Source organism: Mytilus trossulus, chromosome 11 (assembly GCF_036588685.1).
Source record: "Mytilus trossulus isolate FHL-02 chromosome 11, PNRI_Mtr1.1.1.hap1, whole genome shotgun sequence".
Classification (NCBI taxonomy): domain Eukaryota; kingdom Metazoa; phylum Mollusca; class Bivalvia; order Mytilida; family Mytilidae; genus Mytilus; species Mytilus trossulus.
Window position 1 is genome coordinate 2,619,441 of NC_086383.1, and position 14,958 is coordinate 2,634,398.

The following is a 14,958-nucleotide window of genomic DNA, read 5'->3' on the forward strand; positions in this document are numbered from 1 at the left end:
CCCTTTATAGCTTATTGTTCGGTGTGAGCCAAGGCTCCGTGTTGAAGGCCGTACTTTAACCTGTAATGGTTTACTTTTTAAATTGTTATTTGGATGGAGAGTTGTCTCATTGGCACTCACACCACATCTTCCTATATCTATAGAAAAGTCGTCAAGATAATTGCTTATTTCATTAATAATGCAAACTTTAATACCGGTAACTTTTAAGTTCCTTTCAAATTTACCCATTTTTTTTCAATCTCTCCACTTCATTTTTTTAGAAACTTTGTATACTAGCTGTATTAAAGTATAATAAGTTGTGGTATTCATCTTTAAACGATGACAGAAAAAAAATATGTCATTTGGAAATAAACTTAGAACATACAGACTTTTTAAGAGAAATATATATTTTGAACCTTATTTGGCTATAGGTAATAGGAATCTGAGAATTCAGATGACAAAATTCAGAATTAGTAATCATGATTTAGAAATAGAGAGAGGCAGATACAGGGGACTTCAGGCAATGGATAGAATTTGTAATCTTTGTAAAAAAGAAGTGGAAGATGAACTCCATTTTTTACTTAAATGTTCATCTTTAGAAAGTGAGAGAGTTTCCATTATTTCCAACATAGTTAAGAGTTACAAAAACTTTCACAATTTAGACTATCAATCACAATTTATTTGGTTAATGTCCAATGAAGATAGTCACATTTTTAATCAAGTAAGCAATTTAATTAATAATCTAAATGTTGTTCGAAAACAACTATTAGAAACTATATTATAGTGAGTTTAGTTTATATATATTTTACTGTAAAAAGACAGAGGCATAATTTAGAAATTTAGATATATATATATGGAAGTGTTTAACGACCTTGACTGGCTTTTCAGCCCTCGCACGGTCGGCTCAGTGCCCGAAGACGATTGGTGAGCATTTAAATATGTTGTGCCGTGGGTCAGGAACGGATAGCAAAGGACGCCGAATGGAGGCCGCCATCTTGGTTTTGGTGAGTTGTTTTTGGTTTGTTGACTATTTTGGATTTTACTTCTTCACAACGGCTGCTTTCAGGGCCAGTTTGGTCAGCTTGGCAGCCCGCTAACCTCGATGATGGAGTACTGGTAGATGATCTCGGACGTAGTTCAAAAGATGACAGGAAGCATTATCAGGACCAAAGCCGTGAGGCAGTGAAATGTAGGTCGTATCACCCAACAGCCTAGGATAAAGCCCTCGGACGTTAATCGGCATGACACTCCCCATAATATACAATGGTTTTGGAGGCATGTTAACGCGGGTACGCCAACTACTACGTCTATCTGTACGGCATGGATTGGTTTCTGTCATCTTAAGTAGTAAGTCGTTGATATCTAACTGTAAACCCTCATCGAAGATAGCGGGTAAAGGAGAGCTGACCCAGCACGTCCGTTCAGATGTAAGGACTGAGACGTGACTGATGGTGATGAAATTTAGATATTTATAAAGCTTCTCATTTTAAATGTAGGATCATGAAAGCACCAGGGGGAAAACCAGAATATTTAAATTTAGTTTCCTATATTCATTTGTTTTAGGAAGTAAGTAATAATACTTTATTCATAAGCAATAAAGCTTATAGAATATACAATTTTACAATATTTTTTGAATGCATCAGTGAAATATAAATACAACAATTATAGACAATACATGCATGGCGGAGAATGAGACAAAAATTCATATGATAAATAAATAATACAACTACATATTACGATTTTTTTCAATATTAAACAAAAATTTACCTAAATTATTAAGTTCTTTTACATTGTGAACTGATAACAACTGTATAAGTTTAAAAGTGGATGGATATTGCCAATAATATTTCTTAATGTATAGTTTTCTTACATCACTATATCTATTACATTCTAGAATAACATGGTATTCATCTTCTACAATATTGTTAGTGCACATAGTACAAAATCTATTTTCTCTATCTACATTATAATATCTGCCTGTTTCTATATTGAGGCTATGTGCGGAGATACGATATTTACATATCTGTATTTGTCAAGTTGAAACATGATACATTTTATGATGATACACATTAGTGTGTCTTACTTGTCTTTTCGTTGTAATCATTGATTTAATTGTATTCAAATAATTGTAATCATTTTGTAATCATTGTACCAAATTTAACTTGTGATTATTCTGCCTGTTATGTGCGTCTTTAATTGACAATAAAAATATATTTGATTTGTATAAAACTAATCATAGCCACTACTATTGTGGGATTTATAAGAACTTGCAATACCGGGAAAAGTATGATTTGAGCAAATGATATTTAACCATAGTTTACATTGCATGAGAGTAAATAATTTTCTAATTAATTCTAATAAAGTGTAAAATTGAGAGAGTATTACAAAAGTGGTCATAGAGAGAGATAACTTGAGAAAAATAAAGTCTGGAGTTCGTGATATATTTCTTACTAAGTTAGTATATAAACATTGAATAAACAATTCTTAAAAATAATATTGTATATATCACCAAGGACGTATATTTATACGTCCTTGATATCGATGTATCAAAAGTTTATCCGATGATAAACAACCCTAGTCGCCAAACTGTTTGAAATGGGGTTTTTTTTAAGATCGAAAAAAGCTGCAAATGCCTTTTTATCATTTGTTGTGTTTAATGATCAATTTACTAATTTTAGTGTAAATATGTGATCTGCCGATTTATTTCTGTATTTACATAATTCATGTTCATCTGATGATCTGATATAACCCGGCAATTTAAAAGGATTTACAACTACAAGTATATAAGTATAGTAAGTAAGTAAGTAAGTAAATTTTATTTAGAGTCGGCATATATATACATTATAACAGAGAAAACATGAGCTATGGTGAGCTCTTTAACCGACTTTCACAATAAAAATCATGCAGCATCATGCAAATACTACCAAATAAAACATGCAATATAATGAAAGCAAACTTCTATTTGATTTGTGAGCCTCCAGAGTCAAAGCTCATGTGGCAAGCGCCTCTATGTGTATTGAAGCGGGGGAATCAACAAATCACTTGACGATCATAAAATATAACAAACTAAAAGCATAAAAACAATAAATAAATAAAAATAAGCACTAGCATTTAATGGCAGATATATATTTAAAAAATGCATAAAAAGCAGAGCAAAAGGCCATTATAAAAAGAAAGAAAGAAATTTCAGCTTTGAGACAGCACTGGATGGAAACGACATGAACTGCAGAAGCATTTTTGACCCCCACACCAGGAATTTATGTAATTCCTAAACTGGTCAAAAGAAGTAATGAGTCTAGCCTCATTAGGAAGTGAGTTCCATACTTGTGCTGCCTCAAATCTAAAAGATCTTTTACCATAACTGGATCGAGGTTCTAGGTCTAGGTACCTCAGCAGTGTTTACATACCTGAAATTATATGAATTGTTTTTTATTACAACTAAATCTTGAATAAATAAAGGACATTTTTTATTAATTATTTTAAAGGTCTCCAAGGCAATTGAGCGCATTCTGCGAGTTTTTAATGATGGAAGGTTCGAAATCTGTAGGAGTGTTTCGTATGAGCTCAGATGGTCTTCATAAATAAATCGAAGCGCTCGTTCTTGTATTTTTTCTATTTTTCTGGTATTTTGTTCCCCACAGAAATGCCAAGTCAAAGGGCAGTAACTGAAATTAGACATTATAAAAGAGTAGTAAATTGTAAGCTTACTCAGTTTGTTTAGATGTTTCCCAATTCTTTTCAAAACATTTAATTGCCTTGCAGCCTTTTTACAAATATTTGAAATGTGTAAATTAAAGTTTAATTTAAAATCAATTGTAACTCCAAGAAGTTTCACCTCATCCTCACATGATATAGAAATACCATTCAAGTCAAACACAATCTTTTTATCATGTGTTTTTTTGCCAAGAGAGATAGCTTGAAATTTCTCTGGGTTGGCCTGCATTTTATTGGAAGAAAACCACTGTATTAAATGATTGCTGTCTTCCTCAAGAGCAGAAATTACATCTTGTAGGGAATTTCCAGACTTTGACAAAGTATTGTCATCAGCATAGTTATATAAAGAACTTTTTTTTACAAAAAAGAACAAATCGTTAATAAAAATTTAAATAGGATGGGTCCAAGGATAGAGCCTTGTGGTACCCCTTTAAATATGTCAAGCATACCACTTAAATTTTGGTTTACTTTCACACATTGTTTTCTTTTTGTTAAATAACTATATAACATATCAAGTGAGGATTTGGATACGGACCATAAGCTTTTAGTTTCAGTAGCAGTAAGTCATGGGGTAGACAGTCAAATGCTTTGGACAAGTCCATAAGGATAGCTGCAAGGTATCATATCCAACTATAGCAGTCATCACGTGACTTTTGTGACGTCACACATCACCCGTATATAGCCCAAGTAAATTGTATAGAAATGCACACATTCATTCATTCAATCCAGTCACGTCTCAGTCCTTACAGCTGAACGGACGTGCTGGGTCAGCTCTCCTTTACCCGCTATCTTCGATGAGGGTTTATTGCTAGATGGTCAACGACATACTACTAAGATGACAGAAACCAATCCATGCCGTACAGAGAGACGTAGTAGTTGGCGTACCCGCGTTAACATGCCTCCAAAACCATTGTCTATTATGGGGAGTGTCATGCCGATTAACGTCCGAGGGCTGTATCCTAGGCTGTTGGGTGATACGACCTACATTTCACTGCCTCAGGGCTTTGGTCCTGATAACGCTTCCTGTCATCTTTAGAACTACGTCCACGATTCATCTGCCAGTACTCCATCATCGAGGCTAGCGGGCTGCCAAGCTGACCAAACTGGCCCTGAAAGCAGCCGTTGTGAAGTAAAGAAAACAACAAAAATAGTCAAAAAGTAAAATCAACTCACCAAAACCAAGATGGCGGCCTCCATTCGGCGTCCTTTGCTACCCGTTCCTGACCCACGGCACAAAATATTTAATTGCTCAACAATCGTCTTCGGGCACCGAGCCGACCGTGCGAGGGCTGAAAAGCCAGTCAAGGTCGTTAAACACTTCCATATATATAGAAATGCACAGGGGCTTTCTGGAATCGATGAAATACATTACTTTAAGTTCATGATACTAAAAGTGTGGGTCTTTGTAGTAATTCCTCGTATATTTAGAAATATAAATATTCCTTTTGGAATAATAAATAAGTTTAAATTTTGATCTTCTCCCTTCCAAATGCTTTTGAAAATTTGTCTTGTTGCCTCGATAGTTCACACTGTTAAATCATACAACTACGATAAATATTGGACTTTCTGTCGTCTTTAACCTTAAATTGCGATTTGAACAAAACAGATGGAATAATTGTGGGTCTTTGTGCGTATTACAATATTCATAAATATTTGAAATATCGTATAGAGAATAGTTTAATTTTCTATTATGTCCCTTCCAAATTGATTTGAAAATGAGCTATTTTCAGAAAATCTGCTTTTATTTTTCAAGATGGCGACCAGATTGACAGCGTGGGGCGACATGGTAAAAATATTATTTGTACGATTTTTACTATGAAAATTAAAAAACTGTTGGATGCTCGCGTTTTCATTCATTGTCTTACCTTAAAGCAGCATGTAATCAAACATTGGTTCCTTTTTATCAAGCTTAAACATGCTGTTGTAATTTTTATAAAATGGCGAACAAATGGCGAACAAATAATTTTCAAACGTAGAGGATGTTCGACACTTATTTTGTTAATGCACATAATTCAATTTATTTTCTCTGTTTATATTGCAATTAAATATGACACGTTATTGTAACTATAAGAATAGCCATAGCAAGATTAAGGAGATATTAATTAAGTCATACCATCAACGTGATCAAAGAAAACAAACATGGCACCTAATCACGATGTAAGTTTTGACAATACCCATGTAGATGCATGTTTTGACAAACCTATGCCGGTTAGTGTTGTCCGATTATCAATGAAATTCTTTGTTATATTATTTCATATTAATAAAAGAAGACATCGAATGGATATAAACCGAGGTGAACTAAATATATTTTTCAATTTTCTTTAAATAATTCATCAGGTAACCAGTATAAAAATCCTAATTGAACCAGTCACATGCAGAGTTATCGAACGTGATTATGACTGTAATAGTTGCATATGTTATTTTGATCTAAGGCTAATTTCCAATCTTCAATCACTCTTAATAAAGTTGACTGACATCCAAAACCAGATCTAAAAGCTGCCAAAAATGGACTGAAGATTTTATCAAAGTACTGTACTAATTGTACTTCTATGGCATTTTCAAAAATTTTAGAAATAGCCGGTAATACACTTACCGGTCTATAATTTCCTTTTTCTAAAACACTATTTTTTTTGTGAATAGGTGCAACTTGAGCTTCCTTAAGACGGTCAGGGAAGGTCGATGATGATAATGACAAATTAACAATATCAGTAAGGGGTTTTACAATAGCAGGTTTAGCAAAATGCAGTAATTTAGGTGAGATGCCATCTATACCAGTGGCTTTTTTAACATTAATTTTACGTATACGTTTCTCAAAGTATGAAATACAAATCCTTGGTAAATATATATATATATAACAAAATAATTACAATAATTCAAATATATTGAAAATACTCAAAGATGATATAATTATATCAATTAAGGAATGAAAAACATTCATGGATTTATTTATTTTACAATATTACGACATACTTAAATTTTCTTTCTTCTCGTCACCACTGTAACTCATCACATATAGCTTAATCGACCCAATGTGAAGTCTTGCTTTTAATCATTTATACCTCGGAAACTTTCGGGAATCACCATAAGGGCTAGGAGGGAAAATTGAAAAATGTCAGAATCAAAGGATAAGAATTCATTGCCTTTATCTCGTGTGAGAACGATAATGAAGAGCTCCCCAGATGTGGCAGCAATCAGCCAGGAAGCCCTTTATTTAACAGGCAAAGCAACTGTAAGAGAAATATTTTTGTATTTACTCAAAAAAAAGTTGTAAACAAAACCTCATTTGTATATAGCGGAATCAGGTTCCCTCGTCCTGGTCCGTTAACTTAGTCCACTGAGTCGGTTCGCTCTGTGTGCGTTTGTAATATACAATATTGCCCCCCATAAAATATTGTCAGTCGGACTAAATTTCATAAGGAGGCTCGCGGGTATAAAATTTTCAGAAAAAATTCAAACGTTTATTTTTCATTACAAATTTTATCAATTACCTTAAGAAATTGTTACTTTAACATATGGTACAAAAATTATTCCCAAAAATCAATACGTGTTGACCCTAGGTGACTTTTTAAATGTAGATATCTTTGAAAAAGCTCCAAATTATCTCCCTTTGGTGCAAAAAATGCCATTTTTTGGCATTAAAATTTAAATATCTTTTTTAACTCATCGGTGACCGAAATTTGTTATTTTTGAAAAAGCTGTACATAACTAAATAATTGTAAAATTTTTAGCCATTTTTGTAATTTAGTTCTTTTTTAATTTCTATATTACGGCTTTTTCTCCTATTCATTGCTATTAGAATGATTAGTTCAACAGAAAAAAAGGACATTAGCAAAAATGTATGCTTTTTTCGAAGGCAGATTGTTAGCGTAAATGAACGGTGACCCCATTTTTTTATTTCATTTTTCTATAAGGCATATTAGGTATAAGATAAAGTTAATTTATCATGTTTATAGAAAAATATAGCGAAATCTTATATTAAATAAAAAAAATGATTTAGACCCGTGAGCCCCCTTAAGCACAATTCCCTAATGACAGCAGTGCTGATTTTCAAATATGGGGGGAGGGGGGAGGGTCCGTATGCGCACCGAAGTCATGGCAAAATATTCAGTTTGTTGATTGTGGCCATTATCCGGTAGAAGTAGAAGTATGAGAATTTTTTTAGTATTTCATGATACATTGTTATGAAATATTGTCTTGTGGTACAATATTTCATAGGACAATATTTTGCTTTACATGTTCGCCCATAGGGTAGGTTTGCCCTTGGTCTGTGTGTCCATAGAGTTGGTTAGCCCTGGGACTTCAATCGCCCTAATTATGCTCATCAATCCTGAAGGGGACTGAAATAAGTGATTTTTGTCGAGCCTGCAACTTTTGTTAGCAAGGGTTTAATACAGCCTCTTTAGCTAACTTCTTAAAGTGTTAATATTTTAGAAGGTGGAAGACCTGGATGCTTCAAATTCATACTTTGTACATGTATATGGATGCCTCATGTTACGAAGTTTCTGTCAGTCACATGTCCAATGTCCTTGACCTCATTTTAATGGTTCAGTGACTACTTGAAAAAAAAGTTCAGATTTTTTGTACAATGTAATGTTAAATTCTCTCTTGTTATAAGTAATAGGATAAATATATTTGGTATTTGCGTACCTTGCAAGGTCCTCCTCATGCCTGTCAGACAGTTTTCATTTGACCTCAACCTCATTTCATGGATCAGTGAACAAGGTTAAGTTTTTGTGGTCAAGTCCATATCTCAGAAGCAACAGGTCTAGTATATTCGGTGTAGGGAAGGACAGTAAGGTGAACATGTCCGACTAACAGGTGTTATCTGACCATGACCTCATTTTCATGGTTCAGTGGTTATAGTTAAGTTTTTGTATTGTGGTCAGTTTTTCTTATATACATGTATACTGTATGCAATAGGTCTACTATATTTGGTGTATGGAATAATTGAAAGTTGTACATGCCTAGCTGGCATGTGTCATCTGACTGTGACCTGATTTTCATGGTTCAGTGGTCAAAGTTAAGTTTTTCAGTTTTGGTCTTTTCTTGTAATATTAATTGCAATACATGTAGGTCAACTAAATGTATATTTGGTGTATGGAAATATTTTATGATCTATATGTCAGTCACACAGGTTTTATTTGACCTTGACCTCATTTTCACGGTTCATTGCTCAGTTTTAAGTTTTTGTGTTTTGGTCTGGGTTTTTTTAAAACTTTATGCAATAGGTCAACTATATTTGTTGTATGGAAGAACTGTTAGCTGTCTGGCACTGTTCATCTGACCTTGACCTCATGTTCATGGTTCATTTGCCATGGTCAATGTTTAGTTTTCTTGGTTAAGTTTTTGTGACAGTTGTAATAAAGCTTTATATTTAGGACCATTAACAAAATATCAATGATTAGTAAAGAAGGCCATATGTCCCCATTCAAATGCATTGATTGTCCAAAATAAAAAGAGGGGTTCCAATCCGTGGAACCCTCCCCCAGTATCCACCACTGAATAGTCAGGATTGTAAAAATATGAATCAGGTGAATAATCATCTGCGATGAGGTTCTGACACAGCTTAAGACATGTAAAAATAAAAGCATGGCTGATTGACAAAATTCAATGATGCAGTTCTACCCTAAAGATAATACATTTGTAAATAGTAACTTATAATAACTTATTGACACTTGCTGTAACATATCATATAGTTTTTTATACTACATATTCATTTGTTATTTTTATATAAAATTATATTACCAAATCATTTAAAGTACAACATGTACAATGTAACAATGATTTGTATAGTAATACAAATCCTTGAATGTAGGGATGGGCATGATTACTGACAAATGTAATCGATTAATAATCGATTACATGAAGGATTTTTGTGCAATCGATTAATAATCGATTACTCCAATTTTAGTATGTAATCGATTACAATCGATTACTTTATTAAAAGTAATTACATTACTTTTCGATTACTGTCGATTACATACTTCAACATTTCAACAAAAAATAACATGAGTAAAACACAATAATATTGCTCAACATTTGAATAGTGGAAATTAAGATCTTTACAAAATGCTTCATTCAAAGCATTGCATGTTTCTAAATATTAAGTCAATAGCTGCTTTTTAGATCAAATCTCTTGATGAAGATTAGAAATATTCAAAAAATCTTAAAATTTTGACTTTCAACATAAATGAAAGATATCATCACATTGCAATATAATCGCTTATTCATAAATAATTGTTTTTCAAAAATTAAGCTATCTTACTGACTTACAGTCAGGGGTACTACTTATACAAGTGTATTTTATTTACTTGAAGAAGTAAAAAAAAATATACACATATAAGTAAATTTGTAGGATACTTATACAAGTGAATTTTATTTACTTGTATAGGTAAAAAAAAAATTGACTGAGTTATGTCCCTTCGGCATTCAGATTTTTTTACTTGTATAGGTAAAAAAATCAACCTTTCTTCTTTTCTTGAATTTTGAATATTTCTTTGCTCTAATAGAATTTGAAATTGTGTACCCTTTGCAGATGTCTTTACTAATCATTTAAGTGTAATTTCATGGACAATGAAAGTCCCATTTGTCTGTTATCTTCTTAACACTGCTCATTTACAAGCCCCAAAGGAGCAATTTTTGAAGGCCTTGCGCAAATATACAAGATCTTTGCTCAATCAGTTTCTTTGATGAATTAATGAGATGAAACATTGAACTTTAATGAAAAAATTTGAGCAAAGCTGGGAAAAATCATTAAAGGCATGATTTTATATCTCAAAACTTGAGGATTTTTGTTGGATTGTAAGAAAAACTTACTTATACAAGTAAATTTTTCAGAAAATTAAGGGGAGATTATTCAAACATTATTTATTTACTTATATGTGTATATTTTTTTTCACTTCTTCAAGTAAATAAAATACACTTGTACAAGTAGTACCCCTGACTGACTTACGTTAGCTTTTTTGTTTTTACTCTTTATAAAAAAACAATTTTAGCATAGTTAATTATAATGTTTAATGGAAATATAAAAATAAGCATAAAATTAGCTAATTTTTAAGATCAAAATTTATTTTTATAATGACATGCATGATTTAAACCTTTTGTTTGGATAACAACACTAATTACAGATTATTTAACTGCCACTGGAGTACAATTTATAACCTGGGGCCAAATATTGTAAATTTCCTTTTTAGTTAGACATAAGATAATTGAAATAAAAACAAAGTATGTTTGTTATTGATTAGAAGACTTTGGTCACCTCATTAGTAATGGCAATTTTGTTAAGATTTGTAACTTCTTCAATCAAATTATATACAAAATATATATTTATAGTGTCAAAGGGATACATGTATCTATTTCTGAAAAGAATTGCTATGCATTGCCATTGGTTCATTGCTAAAAGGATTTGTGTTTTTTTTTAATTTAATTTATATACAAATGTACATGTATATCATATTACTCGATTTATTTCACTTGACTGGGCGGAGTTTACCCGGTTCGCTCATAATAAACAAGTCCATCTATAGATAGGTGTTTTAGGATAAACTCATCAATGAAGTGTCCAGTAATTCTTTTGTTAATTCCTTTGATGACACTGATAGGTGATTAGAAATCAGTAATAATTATAACGGCAATCATCCTTATCACACATATCTTCAAATAGACTGTCCTTATGCAAATTAAAACCTAGCTCCGCCCGATCAGTTGAAATAACATTGGTAATAACAGTTAAGAAATCTGATTGAAAATGATGTTTTCAGGAAATACATGTATAATACAAATAAGCTTACTACTTTTAAAAATGTAGTACAGAACTTAACCAAAGACAGACACATTTCTTATTTAAGATCTATTTTATTATTTCAAATCTATTTTCTTATTTAAATATTAAAGCTCTTGAATTATTGACAAGCACATACATCCATTTGTTTCAAACACTAGATATAAAAGTAAATTTAGGTTGGGGATCTGGTTACTCATAACGCAGCTAAAGACAATAGATAGAAATAAGGCAGTTGCTTAACTCTCAAGTATAGTTGATGCATATTTTTTTTTATCTGTACTACAAAGTGATAACATGCATATTTTCCTCTGAAATTGGGTTATTTTCAAACTATTTTACTAAAGTAATCGAAATGTAATCGAAAAGTAATCGATGATTACATCCAAATTTTTGCTGTAATCGATTAAATTACGATTACGTGTAATCGAAAATGTCTTCGATTACAGATTACTGTCGATTACTTGGAAAAATGTAATCAATTACAATCGATTACGATTACAGATTACGATTACCCCATCCCTGGAATGTACTAATCTTTTATTTTTCACAAGGACCAAATAAATGGAAATCCTTCTTTGTGCATAATTATAAATTGTAAAAGTCGACAATTATGTAATATTTTTACACAAGAAATAAATCCTGGTACTCTACATGTACAGATGTATGTATCTACACATTCATCTTTACTATTGCTAAAATAACTAGAATCATGCAAATAAACAGAGGAAAAAGCTTATAATACAAATATGACACTTTTTCTAGATCATAAACATGATAAATTTAAAACATTGCAAAGAACTGTCACCCTTGAAATTGTTGTTGCACACTAAAAACTCCATGTGGATTTTCAGAAGTTTGCAATTATGAAAATTACTGTTTGCTCAATTTTGGCTTTAAAAATTATTTCTCCTTGAAAATTTTAAAGAAATTGCAGTTGGTGCATTAATTTTTAGAAGTTCAGTCTTAAATTTTACGGACCTTTTTCAAAAATCTTCTTTGTCATTGTATATACATGTAATAGTAATGTTTCTAAGATTTAAAACCTGTCATGCTTGTACATGTAATTCTTCACTAAATGTATTGATTTTTCAGGAATTATTTATACAGAACTTAGCCATGATCTCATTAGAAACCAATGAAAGTAAAAACAGTGTAGACTATAAAGACTTAGCTGAAGTGGTAAACTCAGAAGATGTACTCCAGTTTTTACAAGGTTTGTTTAGTAAATGTTTACCAATACAAAAATCTGCCAATCTGTCAGATCAAACACAGAAATTTGTATATAAAATTGAGAACGGAAATGGGAAATGTTTCAAAGAGTCAACAACCCAACCAAAGAGTAAAAAAACTGAAGAACTTCCATAAGGCCACCAATGGGTCTTCAACACAGCAAGAAATCCTGCACCTAGAGATCATGGACTTCAACTGACCCCTAAACAAAAATAAGAAATCAACCTAACATTAACAAAAGAATATATTTGGTAGGGTTTATCACAATATTTGTCCATTGTACTACAAGTACTGAGGCAAGTTTTAAGGTTAGAACGCATGAACTTAGCTTTGTTATAATAAACCCTGTCGTAAACTCACACCACATCTTCCTATATCTATTTGATAGCCATTTTAGGGCCTTCCTAATACGTGTTCTGTAAATGCAGTACATGTATGTTCCTATTGGTGAACCCTAAGGCCACGGTTTTTTAATTTGTTGGTTTACGGATTTTCTCCATGAAAAAGTCGGGTCGGTCGGTCGGGAAAAAAAGAAAAAAAAAGATCTTTCAAGACAGAAAACATATGCAAAATAAAAATATATTTCACCTTTCTAATAATATGTTTGTCATACTATTTTTCATCGTTCTTAAATTTTAGTTTGATGAAATATTATTGCTCAGCTGTAAACATCGCATGACATATTGTCTAATAATTTCCCGTAAAAAAAAGGGGGGGGGGTACACTGACAAAGACGAAATTAAATCGTCATTTCACAAACAAGAAAAACAGATTCACGTCAGTTATTTGACTTAGCTTTTAATCAAAACTTGGTGGAAAATAATAAGCACGAAAACTGATGAAGAAAAAAGTAAAAACGTCGTACGAAAATAAGTTTCAACACACGTGTCAAAAACGTAATAGACTCGTCCACTGGAAAAACGAGAATATCAGGTTAAATAATCTGTTGTCATGCATTCCCGTTTTTTATCCAAATGGACGATATTTTTTTATTATCTGTAACACAAGAAAATATCAAATGATTTGTTAAAATTCAGTATTTTAACTTGATTTCTTGAACTTCCACCTGTCCACATTTGGACAAGTCTATTTATACGAGAACATGCATTTTACGGACTGGTGACAAATAAGGGAAACGAACTCATTGTGTAATTTGTTTTAAAGACAGGTTTCGTTCCGCAAAATTATTTGCGCAAACGACATTTCAAGGTCATTAATAATTGATTTGTCTATTTTTAGAAACGTAAACTGAAAGTTTCATTTTTCACAACAGAAAGTGTCATCACTTCTGTTAGTGATTAATGCATTTCATTTCATAAAAAAGGATATTTTAATTATTTTTCAGGGATAATGCATTTGTTAGGGTCGGCGAGAATAAAAAAAAGCCTGAAAATTTGATTTTATTTTTATTTTGGAAATCTGCAAAATCGGGTCGGCGGATCTGTAAACCAACAAATTAAAAAATCCTGGCCTAAAAATAATGCAATAAATATATGTATATATATATATATATATTTACATTGTTCTGGACTCAAACATCACAAAACATATATATAGATTATAGAAAATATTTGAGTATACTGTTACAACATCATTAAGACAGCAATGCCACGACAACAAAAAACTTTAAGGTCAATATAGTCTTTAATAATACAGTGTCTAAAAAGTACCTGTGCATGCTTTTCAAACATAATCCCAAAAAAGAAAATGGTCTATAAAAAAGTGATAAAATTAAATTTAAAATTTAAAAAGTCAAAAATGTGTTACAAATTGACTTGTAATCATTATTTATTTTTCAGATATTATTCCAAGAAAAATTAAATATTCTGAATATCTTTCCATAAAACAGAAGGATGAAGATGAAAGTTGACAGAGTTATCTTTCTTGAACTTGAAAAAATAGACAAAATAATCTTGACTGACTTACTAGTCAGTCAATTCCGAAATGAAATTACTTATGTACTTATGAATTATGAGAAAACATGAAATACACTTATGTACATGAAATTATAAATCTGATGTAATTTCTATTAGAATCATGCAGTTAACTTTTTATATAAAACTGATACAATCCAGCATATATATGGTTTGATTACTTGAGAATGAAATGTTAGAGAGCAATCTTATTATAGAAAAATGAATAAAATGTTGAAAGTTACATTGTTCTAGTTTCAATTCTGTCTTGTACAATAGTCAGGAAGGCATTATGTTTTCCTCTCTATGTGTCCTAAATGTGATGGTTGTCTTATTTCA

General features: G+C 31.7%; 1 protein-coding gene across 1 annotated transcript; it reads left to right on the top strand.

The window, feature by feature from the left end:
- Positions 1-6,699: 6,699 nt before the first annotated feature.
- On the top strand, positions 6,700-14,863 carry LOC134690637 (chromatin accessibility complex protein 1-like). Its single transcript, XM_063550615.1, has 3 exons — positions 6,700-6,922; positions 12,569-12,689; positions 14,506-14,863. Exons 1-3 carry the CDS (start codon positions 6,803-6,805, stop codon positions 14,574-14,576), a joined length of 312 nt encoding a protein of 103 aa, XP_063406685.1. The 5' UTR covers positions 6,700-6,802; the 3' UTR covers positions 14,577-14,863.
- Positions 14,864-14,958: the final 95 nt, after the last annotated feature.

Bases quoted from the DNA above. Each gene is read 5' to 3' on its own strand.
- LOC134690637 (XM_063550615.1), top strand. From the start codon at position 6,803: ATGTCAGAATCAAAGGATAAGAATTCATTGCCTTTATCTCGTGTGAGA. The intron at 6,923-12,568 runs GTAAGAGAAATA...TTGATTTTTCAG, and splicing joins ATTTAACAGGCAAAGCAACT to GAATTATTTATACAGAACTT. The intron at 12,690-14,505 runs GTTTGTTTAGTA...TTTATTTTTCAG, and splicing joins TGTACTCCAGTTTTTACAAG to ATATTATTCCAAGAAAAATT.